The 13193-nt window shown below is 36.4% G+C and overlaps 1 protein-coding gene across 1 annotated transcript in view; it reads left to right on the top strand.

The window, feature by feature from the left end:
* The window catches only part of LOC132092710 (ectonucleotide pyrophosphatase/phosphodiesterase family member 1-like), an 80596-nt gene that overhangs the window by 61411 nt on the left and 5992 nt on the right, over positions 1-13193 (top strand). Inside the window, exons 19-23 of the mRNA XM_059499064.1 lie at positions 3437-3476; positions 3580-3734; positions 6820-6946; positions 7709-7783; positions 9532-9664. Of these exons, the coding sequence (XP_059355047.1) occupies positions 3437-3476; positions 3580-3734; positions 6820-6946; positions 7709-7783; positions 9532-9664 (530 nt within the window). The remainder of the gene's footprint in view (positions 1-3436; positions 3477-3579; positions 3735-6819; positions 6947-7708; positions 7784-9531; positions 9665-13193) is intronic.

Raw genomic sequence — 13193 nt, 5'->3', positions numbered from 1 at the left:
CATTCCAACAAAATTCCCTGCAATTGAAGCGGTAAGACTGTGTTTTTATTGCTCTACTGTGTGTAACAAACACCATCTAACTGCTAATGCAGCTATTGTATGCTATTGCGTCTGTCACTAGACAAATAAACGAAAGACTGGAGGTGAAGTAATTATTTATGTTCCCTGTAAATGGACTGCAAAAACGGACTTTTGACTGCATTATAATGATTTCTTAATTCAGAATATGATCAAGATCGCGTAGGTTGATGTGTTCGGGGAATTTGCCAGTTAATAGTAACATTTAAAGCCCCTTAAATGAACGAAATGACTCGAAAAAAGATTTGTTCATTTTGATGAACGACTTTGAACAAGAGAGTCTGGCGTTGCCAGATTGGGTGTTTTTCTCCGCTACATATTAAGGCCGGTTTACGGTGTGTTTTAGGTGGGTTTTCGCCTGGAAGGCTTTATAGAAATCTGGCATCCTACTGAACGAAGTTAAACTGAAAGAGCATGGCGTTAACAGACACCAGAATGAACGACTTCACAGTAACGTTCATCAGGCAGTAATGCGGTACGTTCAGTTCATGTTCGCCCAAAATATGAACGAGTTCATGAACTATCGTTCAATGAACGCGTCCAGGCACAACTCTGGCGGGAGCATTAGCTTCGAGGTATGGGGAATGGCTGCTAACGTACTTTGCAAAAAACAAATGACTGAGATCATCATGAATTCGGTTATTGTGTATTTATTGCCTAATGCTTACATGAGGCCCCGTCTAGTTTGTGTGTGTGTGCTCACGTCTTATATTTGTGTGTGTGTGCTGTGCTCACGTCTCATATGAGTAACTTTATGTGCGTAGATAGTTCATATACATGTATGTGTGACTAGTACTTAGTATATATGCAAGCGTGTTTCATATGTGTGCATGAATGAAGTTTGATTTAAGCCCTAAACGGCGCTGGCCGGGAAGCCGGTCGCGTTCATTCACAACTTGCGCCATGATGTCAGTTTGTAATGATATGCTAAAGCATTACCTGCGGTGTCAACCCCCCTCCTTCCTGCAACCAATCAACGTGCCCCTATATCGCATCAGATCTCGCGAGACAATAATGTCTACAGAGATAAGGGTCTGAGGAGCTCTGTGTTTATTTTTTTTCCAATTTTCTTTTTTAGAAGGGCCTGAAAGACTATAATACAGCCGTAGGTATCCAAGGTAATATGAGGGTATGACTCCTTTAACTTTTTTAATGTGGCTGACATTCCCTCTAAATTAAAACAAACCAATATCTTGGAGTAATTCATTTACTCAACACTGACTGAACTGCTGTGAAGAGAGAACTGAAGATGAACACCAAGCCGAGCCAGATAACGAACAAAAGATTGACTCGTTCACGAGTCAAGAACCATTTCTGTCAGACGTGTCCGATTCGAGAACCGAGGAGCTGATGATACTGCGCATGTGTGATTCAGCGTGAAGCAGACTGACACACACCGGATATGAACCGAACTGGTTCTTTTGATGATTGATTCTGAACTGATTCTGTGCTAATGTTATGAGCGCAGGTAAACCGAAGGCTTGAATCAAGGGCAATCATCGCCAATGACGTCATTACGTAGAGCGCAAAAGAATCGGTGAACCATTTTCTTCAACTGGTTTATTGAATCGAACTGTCCGAAAGAACTGGTTCGCAGGAAAGAACCAAACTTCCCATCACTACTGGTGATCTGAAAACCGATGCAACTGGTTCTTGATTCGTGAACGAGTCAGTCTGTTGTTCATTATCTGGTTCGGCTCGGTGTTCATCTTCAGTTCTCTCTTCACAGCAGTTCAGTCAGCGTACTGTTTGAGTACATGAATTACTCCAGGATATTGGTTTGTTTTAACTCAGAGGGAATGTCAGCCACATTAAAAAAGTTAACAGCTTAAGTCAATTTGTGGATTAATGCTTATTGGAGACGCGAACCGTTTCAAATGATTCAGTTCGATTTGGTGAACTGTTTCAAGAAGATCCGGTTACATCGAGTGATTCGTTCGCGATCCGGATATCACTACACTGCAGTGAACGTGCTCACAACAGACGCGGAAGAGAAGACAATGCTGAATAAATATGTCGTTTATTTGTTATTTTTGGACCAAAATGTATTTTCGATGCTTCAACAGATTCTAACTGACCCTCTTATATCACATGGACTACTTTGAAGATGTTTTTATTACTTTTCTGGACATGGACAGTATACCGTTCACACATTTTCAATGGAGGGACAGAAAGCTTTTGGACTAAATCTAAAATATCTTAAACTGTGTTCCGAAGATGAATGGAGGTCTTATGGGTTTGGAACGACATGAGGGTGAGTCATTAATGACATAATTTTCCTTTTTGGGTGAACTAACCCTTTAAGATTAAGTGCTCAAAAACCAGGAACAAAAATACACAAGGTAGGAGTACAGAAAGTAGGTAGTGTACTAGTGTATTTCTACTGTAAATAGAAATCCAGACTACACTGAACAGCATTAGATCATGAAACCATCAGAATTCAATTGTACCTTTTTTCAAATGGTGTATTTTATATAATTTAGTATGTTGATGGATTAATGCAGGTCAAGATATTACTAATAGATTGCAATGTCTAATTTTAAGGACATTTTTGAGCATGCATGCTTTATTTGACTTGTTATGAGCCAAGTCTAGTTCCCTTCAAAGGCCAAGCTTAAGTTTTAAATCAAATGTCTGCTGTTATTTATGATGTAATCCCATGTCTTTGAACAGGCTGTTATAGATGACTGAATTTTCTCATGGTTCCACCCAAGGTTTCCTCCTTATTCTTGAGGAGTTGTTCTTTGCCATTGTTGCTTTGTGCTTCTGAACAGGGGATTTAAACCTAAACTGCATGTTTGAAAAGCTTGGAAAGCCAACAACATTCAATTTGCCATATTAAAATTCAGAAAAAATAAATAAATAAGTGGATAGTTTCAGAATGCCAATCAAACATGGTTCAAAGGAAAACAGCAGCATGTTTGAAGTAGCTTTTTTTGTGCCCTTCATCACTGGTCTTCCAGTTAATGTTGTGGAATGGATTACAGTTTCTATCTCCAAGGAATTTCTTTGAGTTATGACTGTTGTTTGTGTGTCTCTTATGTTGAACCACATCACATTTTCATATTTGCCTTTGTGGTGTTGTCTGGATTTCTTTATTTTTTCCTGTGGCTTGTTACAATCACATAGCTTTTTAGATTTTGAAAGGGAAGTGAGTCAAGCCTCTTGTGCTTAACTGATACAAATGATTTAGTGTCTCTATTATGAATGTAAAAATGCATTAAATGATCAGATTTAACAGTAAAGGCTTTTAAATAATACAAATTATTATTATTTTTTCAAATAATAAGGCAGGCAGGCAGCCATGAAATATCTGAAATTCATGTATCCTAACATACATTTCCCGAAACTTTTTCAGGTGAACCGTCTGAACCAACGTCTCATCGACACAGACTCAAGTCAGTAAACTGTTTGTCAGGAATAGTTCCTATCAGCATTGTGTTAGAAAACACTGCATTTGAAACTTTCCAAGTCAGTCTTTGTTTTTGAATCTTTTTATAGACTCTAATGTGAAGCCTGTTCATCTGCCATATGGAATCCCTCGTGTTCTTCAGGAGCAGTCAGATCACTGTATACTTCACCACAGTGTCTACGTCAGCGGATACAGCAGAAACATCCTGATGCCCCTTTGGGTCTCATATTCTTTGAATGCAACAGTAAGACCCTATGAAAATACTTGACGAGCACATCTGTTTTTTCTTGGTGGATGAATTGCTACTTGCTATATAGAGTTGGAATGTATAGGTAGGGAGTAACATTCTTCTTCTACAGAGCATTTTAATATTCAAGTCAAGACTAGTCTTACATGACTAGTCATGTAGATGAGTAAACTCCCAAAAGAGATAAACAGGTATATCTGCTAAAATGTTTTTTGTTGTTGTGAACTTTAAGGAGTACGCCATCATAAAGATGATTTTTTAACACTAACATTCATGACTAACTGTGACTAACTTGTCATGGGGTCTTTATAAAGTGGAGTTTGTTGTGTTGGAGACCTCAAACAATAGCTCAGTCTAAGCTGTTAAAATATTTTCTGAAGAGTCCAATGGATTTAAATGAGCTACACCCCTTTTTAATCATACTATAAAACTAATACTATATTATTTAATACTATAACATGGAAATAATGTACTTTTAAAAACATATTTGTAATGTTTTCAGACACTTTATTGTTTGTTAATTGATACAAGGAAATGTATTATAGTTTAAATTTATATTAAAATGATTAGCTGCGTTTCACAGTGCTTTTTTGAATTAGACTTAGTCAATTTCTTTTTTCATAGTTTGAATACTACTTATTGTCATTCAAATATAGTTAAAGTGCTGCTGAATGTACTGACAAGTATTTATGGTAAACTAAAATATACTTAAATTAAATTTCTATACAGACGTGTGAAATATTTAAATATATTCATAACTACACAATTGTAATGATGAATTTGTAATTTAGTGCACTTAAAGATGTACTTTAGGTCAATACCAAGTGCATATTTAATACAATTAAGCACACTTCCTATTCACAAGGGAAATTTGTATTGAAGGTTCAAAAAGGAAGGTGTACATGTGAAGAGGGTTTAATGGTGATGCTCTGTGAGGCCAGAAAGTATGACAGACCGCCTCACTCTCCTCCCTTCAGCATGTGCTGCTCATTATGGGCTGACCGCAGAGTAAATCACAGTCTCTAGCTTCATCATCATCACACTCGCTAACACTAGACGCTAACACTTTCTCAACCACTCGTTTTGAGTGTTACTGTATATTGGCTTAAAGTGATAGTTCATCCACAAAAGATAATTCCTTGATTTTTTTTACTTAGCCTTATTGTCTTTACAAATCTGTACATCTTGCTTTCTTCCATGCAATACCAAAAATGAGTTTTTGAAGAATGTGCTGGCCACTGATTTTAATAATGAATTTTAATGAATGATGAAAGTATGCATCAGTTTTGACCCGAACACTTAAACCTAAATTACACACTGTTTTTGTTGTCTTTCCAACAATCGAATACATAACCTGTATTTATTTCATTTGATATTGTTTGCAGTCAGTCAACACATGTGCAGAAAGCAACAGTTGAAATAAAATGTCATGCTCTCAGGTGTCTTTTAAAAAATTATAATTCTACTTATAAATACAACCAGAAATGTAACAACGTGTACTGTACTTCACTTCCTGCATCGCTGCAGTGCTGCAAATGTAAAGTTTTTGTTCTTTTAATTCACACTGATTTTCTACTGGTCACTGGTCTTCACACGATATGAATTCGCAGGGCAGATTGCACCAAACTTGAATTCTGGAAAGCAGAACTTGCGTTTTCTGTTTCCTGCATTAACAATGAATGGAAGTCAGTGGAATGAAAAGTGTAATATGGCCGTCTGTTATATAGTCATAGTCAGTGTTATATAGTATAGTCAGTTTGATAACATGTGTGAACACAGCTGGTTGACAGCCTAGAAAGATTCATCCTTGTCCAGTATCTATGCTATTTCTGTCAATGAGATAAGATGGATAAAAATGTCTTTCACTCCAACATTTAAATAGAAATCGCAGACAAAAGCCTGAAATCTGAGGCATTCACCAATAGTCTTGTGTGGGGAAAAGCTATATATATATATATATATATAATGTATTTATTTATTTATGTGTGTGTGTGTGTGTGTGTGTGTGTGTGTGTGTGTGTGTGTGTGTGTGTGTGTGTGTGTGTGTGTGTGTGTGTGTGTGTGTGTGTGTGTGTGTGTGTGAACTGATATAATCTTTTCAGAGAACCATATTTTCCGATTTTCATGATACATAAACCAACTACAAGCCACAAGCTGTATGTGACAAATGTGACCACAGCTGGAGTTTTTCAGGCTTCAGGCGTGATCTTGTTTTTTGTTTTGTGTGGGTGTGACTTGAAGAGATAAATATCAGGACTCATCACAACTAACAAATTAGTTTTTCCAAATGATTTAAAAGTCGGATTGTGAAGCATGTATTTTAAGTACCATTATGTAAAGATTAGAGATGTTTCCTAAAATACAAAAAGGCCTTTCTCTCAAAACTCGAAAGACATAAATATAAGAAAATCTAATTTAAGTGGCAAACACTGAGGATATGTTTCTTGTAATGTGTCTACCAGGAATCTGTCTTCAGTCAAAAAGAAATTAAGGTTTTTGAGGAAAACATTCCAGGATTTTTCTCCACATAATGGCCGGACTAATGGGCTGCAATTTCAGGACAGATTCAAAGGGCTCTACATGATCCCAGCTGAGGAATAGGGGTCTTATCTAGCGAATTAATTGGTCATTTTATTAAAAAATAAAAAAAATTATTCTTTTAAACCACAAATGCTCGACTTGCACTAGCTGGACTGGACTGGCTTTATGTAGTCACATTTTAAAGGTCACGTCTGACGTAGGCAGAAGTATGGACCCAGTGTTTACAAAGTGAATGTGCAAAGAAAGTCAATGCCCTTACAAAAAAGGTAAAAAAAAAAACAAACAAAAAAAAACAATGTCAGATAATTTTGAAGTTGAAGGAGAAAATTTAATTTAAGTCCGTTATATGGAGAAAAATCTTGGAATGTTTTCCTCGAATACCTTAATTTCTTTGTGACTGAAGAAAGAAAGACATGAACATCTTGGATGACGGGTGAATAAATTATCTAAAAATAGATTTTTTATTCTGAAAGTGACCTAATCCTTTAATCATTAAGCACTGTTCCCTCTGATCATTGATTTTCTTTCTTCTCAAACAAAGGTGAGTGTCCAGCCCTCAGTAGACACATGTGTGCGTGCAGATGTGCGTGTGCAGGCCAGTGCGAGACAGTCCTGCTCTTTCTATAAGAGAAATTCCACTCTGACCTTTGGCCTGCTGCATCCGCCCAGTGAGTAAAACCGCATATCTGTATTTACTTTAAGACCTTTATACAAAACTCACAATTTATTTCACTTTCTGCCCTCTTTTACTTCTGGGAAAAGATCCTAGAGTTCAGTTAGAGCTATGAGTGATCATATCTAATGTGTTTTATTTTTTTATTTTTTTTATTTTTTTAATGAAGTATATTACATGCTACAATCTGAAAAGAAGCTCATAAATACAGATGTTTATAAGCGATTCAATTGAAGAACAAGCCCAAAGTTGCTTATAATATCATAAGCAAATATCAATTGGGAAATATATTATTCAAAAGTCTCTTATGCTTACCGAGGCTGCATTTATTTGATTGAAAATACAGTATAAACAGAAATATTGTGAAATAGTATTACAATTTTAAATAGCTACTTTATATTTTAAATGTTTTTGGGATTTGTTGATGAATAAAAAGTTCAAATGAAGAAAATTATTTGAAAAAGAAATATTTTGTAACAATATACAAGCCTTTACTGTCACTTTTGATCAAATTTAATGCATTCTTGGTAAATAAAAGTAACAATTTCTTTCAAAACAAAAATTTTATTGACTGTAATTTTTAACAGCAGTGTACAGTTTAGTGGTCATTGTACAAAAATATATAACCACTCAATTCTGCAATTTGGCCAATCGAAGTATCCAGAGATCTGTGTTATAAAAGAGGTGTTGTGTTTATTCTACTGTATCTGTTTGTTTTGTATGACAGTCTTCTCTAAATGCATCATTTCTCCCTCAGACTTCAGTTCTACAGGAACTGAGCAAGACTCCTTAATTACAAGCAACATGGTGCCCATGTTTCCTGCTTTCAAAGGCAAGTTGTGTTTTATATTCAGCTTTTAACATTACACACATTCAGACTGCTGTGAAAGATAGCCTGACAACTGGGATCTGTTTCTTATTTGCACTTTTTGTGATTTATCATGTAATGTCATGTACAATTTGCATGTTTAACATATTTGCATGTTTGTTCTGGCAAATATTACAGTCTTTCTTCGGACTGCCAATACGAATAGTTCCAAAATATTTCCTGTTGACTTGTATACTTGGAAAGTAAAAGGAAAGTTAATGGCATGCTGGAATGAATCCCCAAGTCCAGATTCTATGCATAATTACCTCTGGGGTTGGTTGAACTGTATATTTTATTTGGGATTCAAGTATAGAGTGCTGGGAACCAAGCTTTTTTTTAAACATTATTACTTATTATATTTGTGCAAAAAACACTTGGTTGGGTATAGCGAGAACGTGCTATGATTGGTCAGCGAAGTGTGGCTGTTATCTAATTGGCTTGAGCAGATGGTGGGTGGAGTCAACGCATTTGTTGATTGTCAGTTGTTGTTTTTTTTTAAATACACTAATGCATGCAGTTATCATGTAAATGTACATGTACAGGACACGATTCACAAATAAATGGCAGGCAAAGTTGTTTTTGTGACATAAAAATATATTTGTGAATATGTATTTATTTTTTATTTATATTTTTTTGCAAATCTCATTTTAATTATTTGTGAATTTAAGTAATGTTTGTAAAACTCTGAGATTCATTTGCGGATCTCATTCTATTATTTGTCAATATATCAAGGTTTTTTTTTTTGTTTTTTGTTTTTTTTTGTAAATCACTTTACATTTATTTGTGGAACATAATTTATTTATTTGGAATAATGCAACAATTCTACACCCATACAGAACCATTTTGGAAATGTCCATGTTAAGTTGTTATGCTCTGAAGACCCATCCCAACAATTACAGAAATCATTAAACAAGGTTTAAGCCAGGTGATCCTCACTAGCCATAATGAAGGCAGACATGCTTTATTAATAGCCAGTATTGAGTGTTTTCCACCAGACCTGTAAAACCAATTAACTGATGTTTTGCTTTAATCTCAGAGAATCATCATTGGTAATTGCAACACTTGTGTATGGTAAACCCTTTCTTCATTCTGTATTGTGCAAGTATTTAGTCAAAGTGAAAATTACTCATTTCATTTCCCAAACTAACTCCACCAAACGGCGTGCATGTAGAACAGTAACTCTCTGCATTCCATTAGAAATCAATCATCTTTGTTTTAGTGCAACTACAGAGTGATAATCTGAAAATGAACACCAGGATGTGTTGTGGTTTGGACTTTGGGAGGACCAGCATTTCATAACACATTGATCTGTTATCAGTCTATTACACAAGTATATTATGTTTATGTATTTAGGCTCTTTTGTGGCTCTTTTGAAACATCTTGTTTGGTTTTAGTCACATAAAAAATGCTTAATTTGCACCTTGCTGAAGTTAGAACATATGATTATTGAGTGCAGTAATTATGAATAAACATAATTATAGATTGCACTCTGCATTAACATTGTGATTATGTTTGAATGTTATTATCACTATTTTACATATGATTTCATGTTATCATATGGTTTCTTGTCACTTTTCACATAAAACTCTTTTATGAATGCATATATATATAAATGGTTTTAGTTAACAATAATAACCCTGGTGTGTATGTTCTGTGTCTTTCATGTGTTATCATAGGGTCACTGTTGTTCATGTCTAATGTCTTTGTGACAGATATTTGGAATCGCTTTCACAATGTTCTGCTGGTGAAGTATTCACAAGAGCTGAATGGAGTCAATGTTGTGAGTGGACCAATATTTGACAACGACTATGATGGGAACTATGACTTAATGAACAAGGGAACCCCGTAAGTTTGCAAAATAACCCAGTGCCAGAAGAGTGTGTGTAAGATCCATTAGCTAAACAGACTACCCAAAAATCTCCCACAGACAAAAATTAAGTAGAACAGGTAATATTGTGAAATATTATTACAATTTAAGACAACTGTATAAAACAACTTTTTCTGTTGGTCACTACATGTTATGTTGTGACAGCATTAGGGGTTTACTTGGGAGCTCCAATAACCAATGAGTATAAGTGAAAAAGTATTGGCTAGTGGATTTTGCATGCCAAGCCACATCCCGTACATGTGGGTATATAAGACAACAGAGTACATCCACTCCGGTTCTTTCACTCATTCAAGTTTTTGCCTTGGAGCCGAGTGGTTTTATGTTTATTCATTGCCACAAAGCCATTCACTTTGCTGTTAAGAAGAGGGCTGTCCTGGTTGGTTGTACATTGCAAACAGCAGTATCCCTGTGTCGGAAGGTCCACTGAGTGCTTCAACTAAAAAGAGCAGTTCCTCTAAAAGAGCAAATCACAGATGGTCTGCATTTTTTTTTTTAAAGATGCCACTCCATCCGTGTCCTCTTTGTTGCGGTCTTTTCATATCCTCTATTGACCACCACAAGATGAGAGACATCGACAAAGTACACTTTCTTGATGTTCCCAGGGTGGCCTTTTTGGCGACACTGTCAAGGACTTTGCCCTACAGTTCTTGGCAGTACAAAAGAAGAATGGGGAGCACATCATATTTCCAGCACAAGTCCTCAAGGAAGACGATGAAGCGGCTCTGACATGGGCAACCCAGAGTATTGGGGAGCTGCTCTTTTCCAGGAGGTGGTGTGGACATCGCCACACCTTCACCCAGAGTCTTGAATCACTCTTCACAAGCTACTGTTCAAGATGTTGACCCAAAAGCGCATCCCAGGATTGGTTTGCAGCAGTTGACCTGAAGGATGGGCTTTTAAGCCAGAGCCCCCTCAACCAGGCTAACTTATTTGGAGTCTGTGCACAGACTGGTGTTTTTCTTGCTGAGAAGATGCCTGAAGATGCCCAGTAGTCGTGCTTTCTTTACTGCACCCTCTGTCACCCTCCACCTTGAAAAGTGTATTGTGCTGCTGTTCCGGGTCCAAGTGGTGAACCTGTAAGCACTGTCCCTCGAAGGGAGGAAATCCAGCCTTGGCATTGCTATGTCCTGTAAGAGCCTTGCATATATACGTGGACCGCACCTGGAGCTTCAGAACCTTCACCTTTGTGAGGTTTTAGGGCCATCCCCAGTAATAAGATAGGTGTCCTGCCTGTGTAATTTCCTGTGGGTAATCGAGATGTGGGATTACCTTCCACGGTAAGGTTTCGCTCATAGTAAACTTATGTCCACACCTGTAGAGATTCCACTCTGTCCATCTCTCTTGAAAGTATAGCTCCATCCCTACTTCCAGGTAGGATATACCTCAGAGACTTATTCCATATGTAGTACTGCCTCCCTGGGGTCAGTTCATACTTGTATCTCTACACATCACCTCTCTACAGGTAGGATGTGTCCTCCTAGTGGCCTTAACCCTTGGACTTAGGCACTCTTCCACAACGATTTCATTTAGTCTTGCTGATTTATTTATTATTATTATTTTTTTAAGATCTGAAGTAAGTGTGTTTTCCAGATGTTGAATTTCCTTCTGTTAAAGAATTTCTATGGGCAGAACAGCAGCATGGGCTTCTCCAGCAGCAGTGTACTCAAGATTGGCCCCTCTCTGCACATTGGCAGTGCCACAGGTTGTAACAGCACCCAGTGGTTGTGGTGCTTTCCATAGATCCCTAATGTCGTCATTACATAACTCGTAATGACCGGCAGTCAAGTCAAGTCAAGTCACCTTTATTTATATAGCACTTTAAACAAATACATTGCATCAAAGCAACTGAACAACATTCATTAGGAAAACAGTGTGTCAATAATGCAAAATGATAGTTAAAGGCAGTTCATCATTGAATTCAGTGATGTCATTTCTGTTCAGTTTAAATAGTGTCTGTGCATTTATTTGCAATCAAGTCAACGATATCGCTGTAGATGAAGTGATACCTGGACAGATAGACGTATGTAACCCTCATCCCTCATTCACTGAAGGAGGAAACAGAGACGATATGTCCCTATGCCATAACCCTGAATCACTTGCTGATGCATGGTCTCGTCTCCTCGCAATTAAACCTAAATGAGTGGATGCACGATGTCACCTTATGTTAACTTGATGTAGAGTGAAAGTGGCTTGGCATGTAAAATCCACTGTGGATTGGTGTTTTCTTTTTATATTAGAGGATATTGGGGCTCCCAAGTAAACCCCTAATGTCGTTACGACATAACCTAATTATCGCTATTACGACTAAATTATCTTAGTGTTCTCGAAATATCACAAAAAGTGTTTTTTTTATAGTGATTGTTTGATTCTTAGAAGTCTACTGTTGCTATAGTTACAATAAAATTTAAGTTGTGATAATGAGAAACTACTTTTTGTATGGTTGAGATCACTAGAAAATATTGGTCGAGATAATGAGACAACAGCATTTATTATGTTAAGTCTGTGGGAAAATGTTTGTTGTGATCACAAGAAAACATAATAAAAACCGAACAGTTTTTGGCTTGTCAAAGTAGAATTTTAGCATGACAGATAAAATTACATTAAAGCAAATTTATCCAGTTCTAAAAAATATTTATAATGCATTAAGGTGATTTAGCAACATATAAAACCATCCAAATTTTAGTTAAATATTAGCCTGATTTTGTTACAAAATTGCTTTAACAAAATGCCTGCTATGGGGCAAAGTGAGCCAAATGTTGTGGGGTAATTTGAGCCATTTTAACTTAATTAAACATAACTTAAGGTAAATCTCTGAAGTATAAACTTGTATTTTAATGTAATATTATACAATTGGTTTAGTTTATAAGTACTTTTTTTGTAGTTTATTTGATAGGGACTGTATACAAGTTCATCGAATCCTTCTCTGATAAAAACCAGAAGATGCTTTTCATCAAATTATAATAATGTATACTTTTCAACCTGTAGTCCCTAATGGCCTGTTCGACATTGCAGAAAAGCAACCATGTCAAAAATATTTTGACTAAAATATTTATTAGTTTCAGTGACATTTATGCCTTCATTCTAATTCATACTCTGAAATTACTTTAGATTCTTTCAATGTACTTCTGCCTCATTTTCCCTTAGGACCAGATACGTTAACAATGACTTGTCTTACCCCACTCTCCCCTACTAATTTCTTCACTGTCACTTTACATGTTGGTCAGATGGTGTCCTGTCTAAAGGCTGGAATACACTACACAACTCTTAAAATCTGAACAAATTTAAAATCACTAGTCATCATACTCTTACTGACTTTATAATAGTCACAGAGGAAAAACTGACCCTCATACACTAAACGACTGAGGATCTTACACTACCAGACTTGAAAGTTGTTCTGATCACAACAAATTCACACAGAAATGTGCGCCTTGTCGCTAGGAGACTCATGACAAATGAAAACAATATGTATTCTAAAATCTCCTAAAA

The sequence above is a fragment of the Carassius carassius genome, chromosome 18 (assembly GCF_963082965.1).
Source record: "Carassius carassius chromosome 18, fCarCar2.1, whole genome shotgun sequence".
Classification (NCBI taxonomy): Eukaryota; Metazoa; Chordata; class Actinopteri; order Cypriniformes; family Cyprinidae; genus Carassius; species Carassius carassius.
This window is presented reverse-complemented; position numbering and strand designations above follow the sequence as displayed.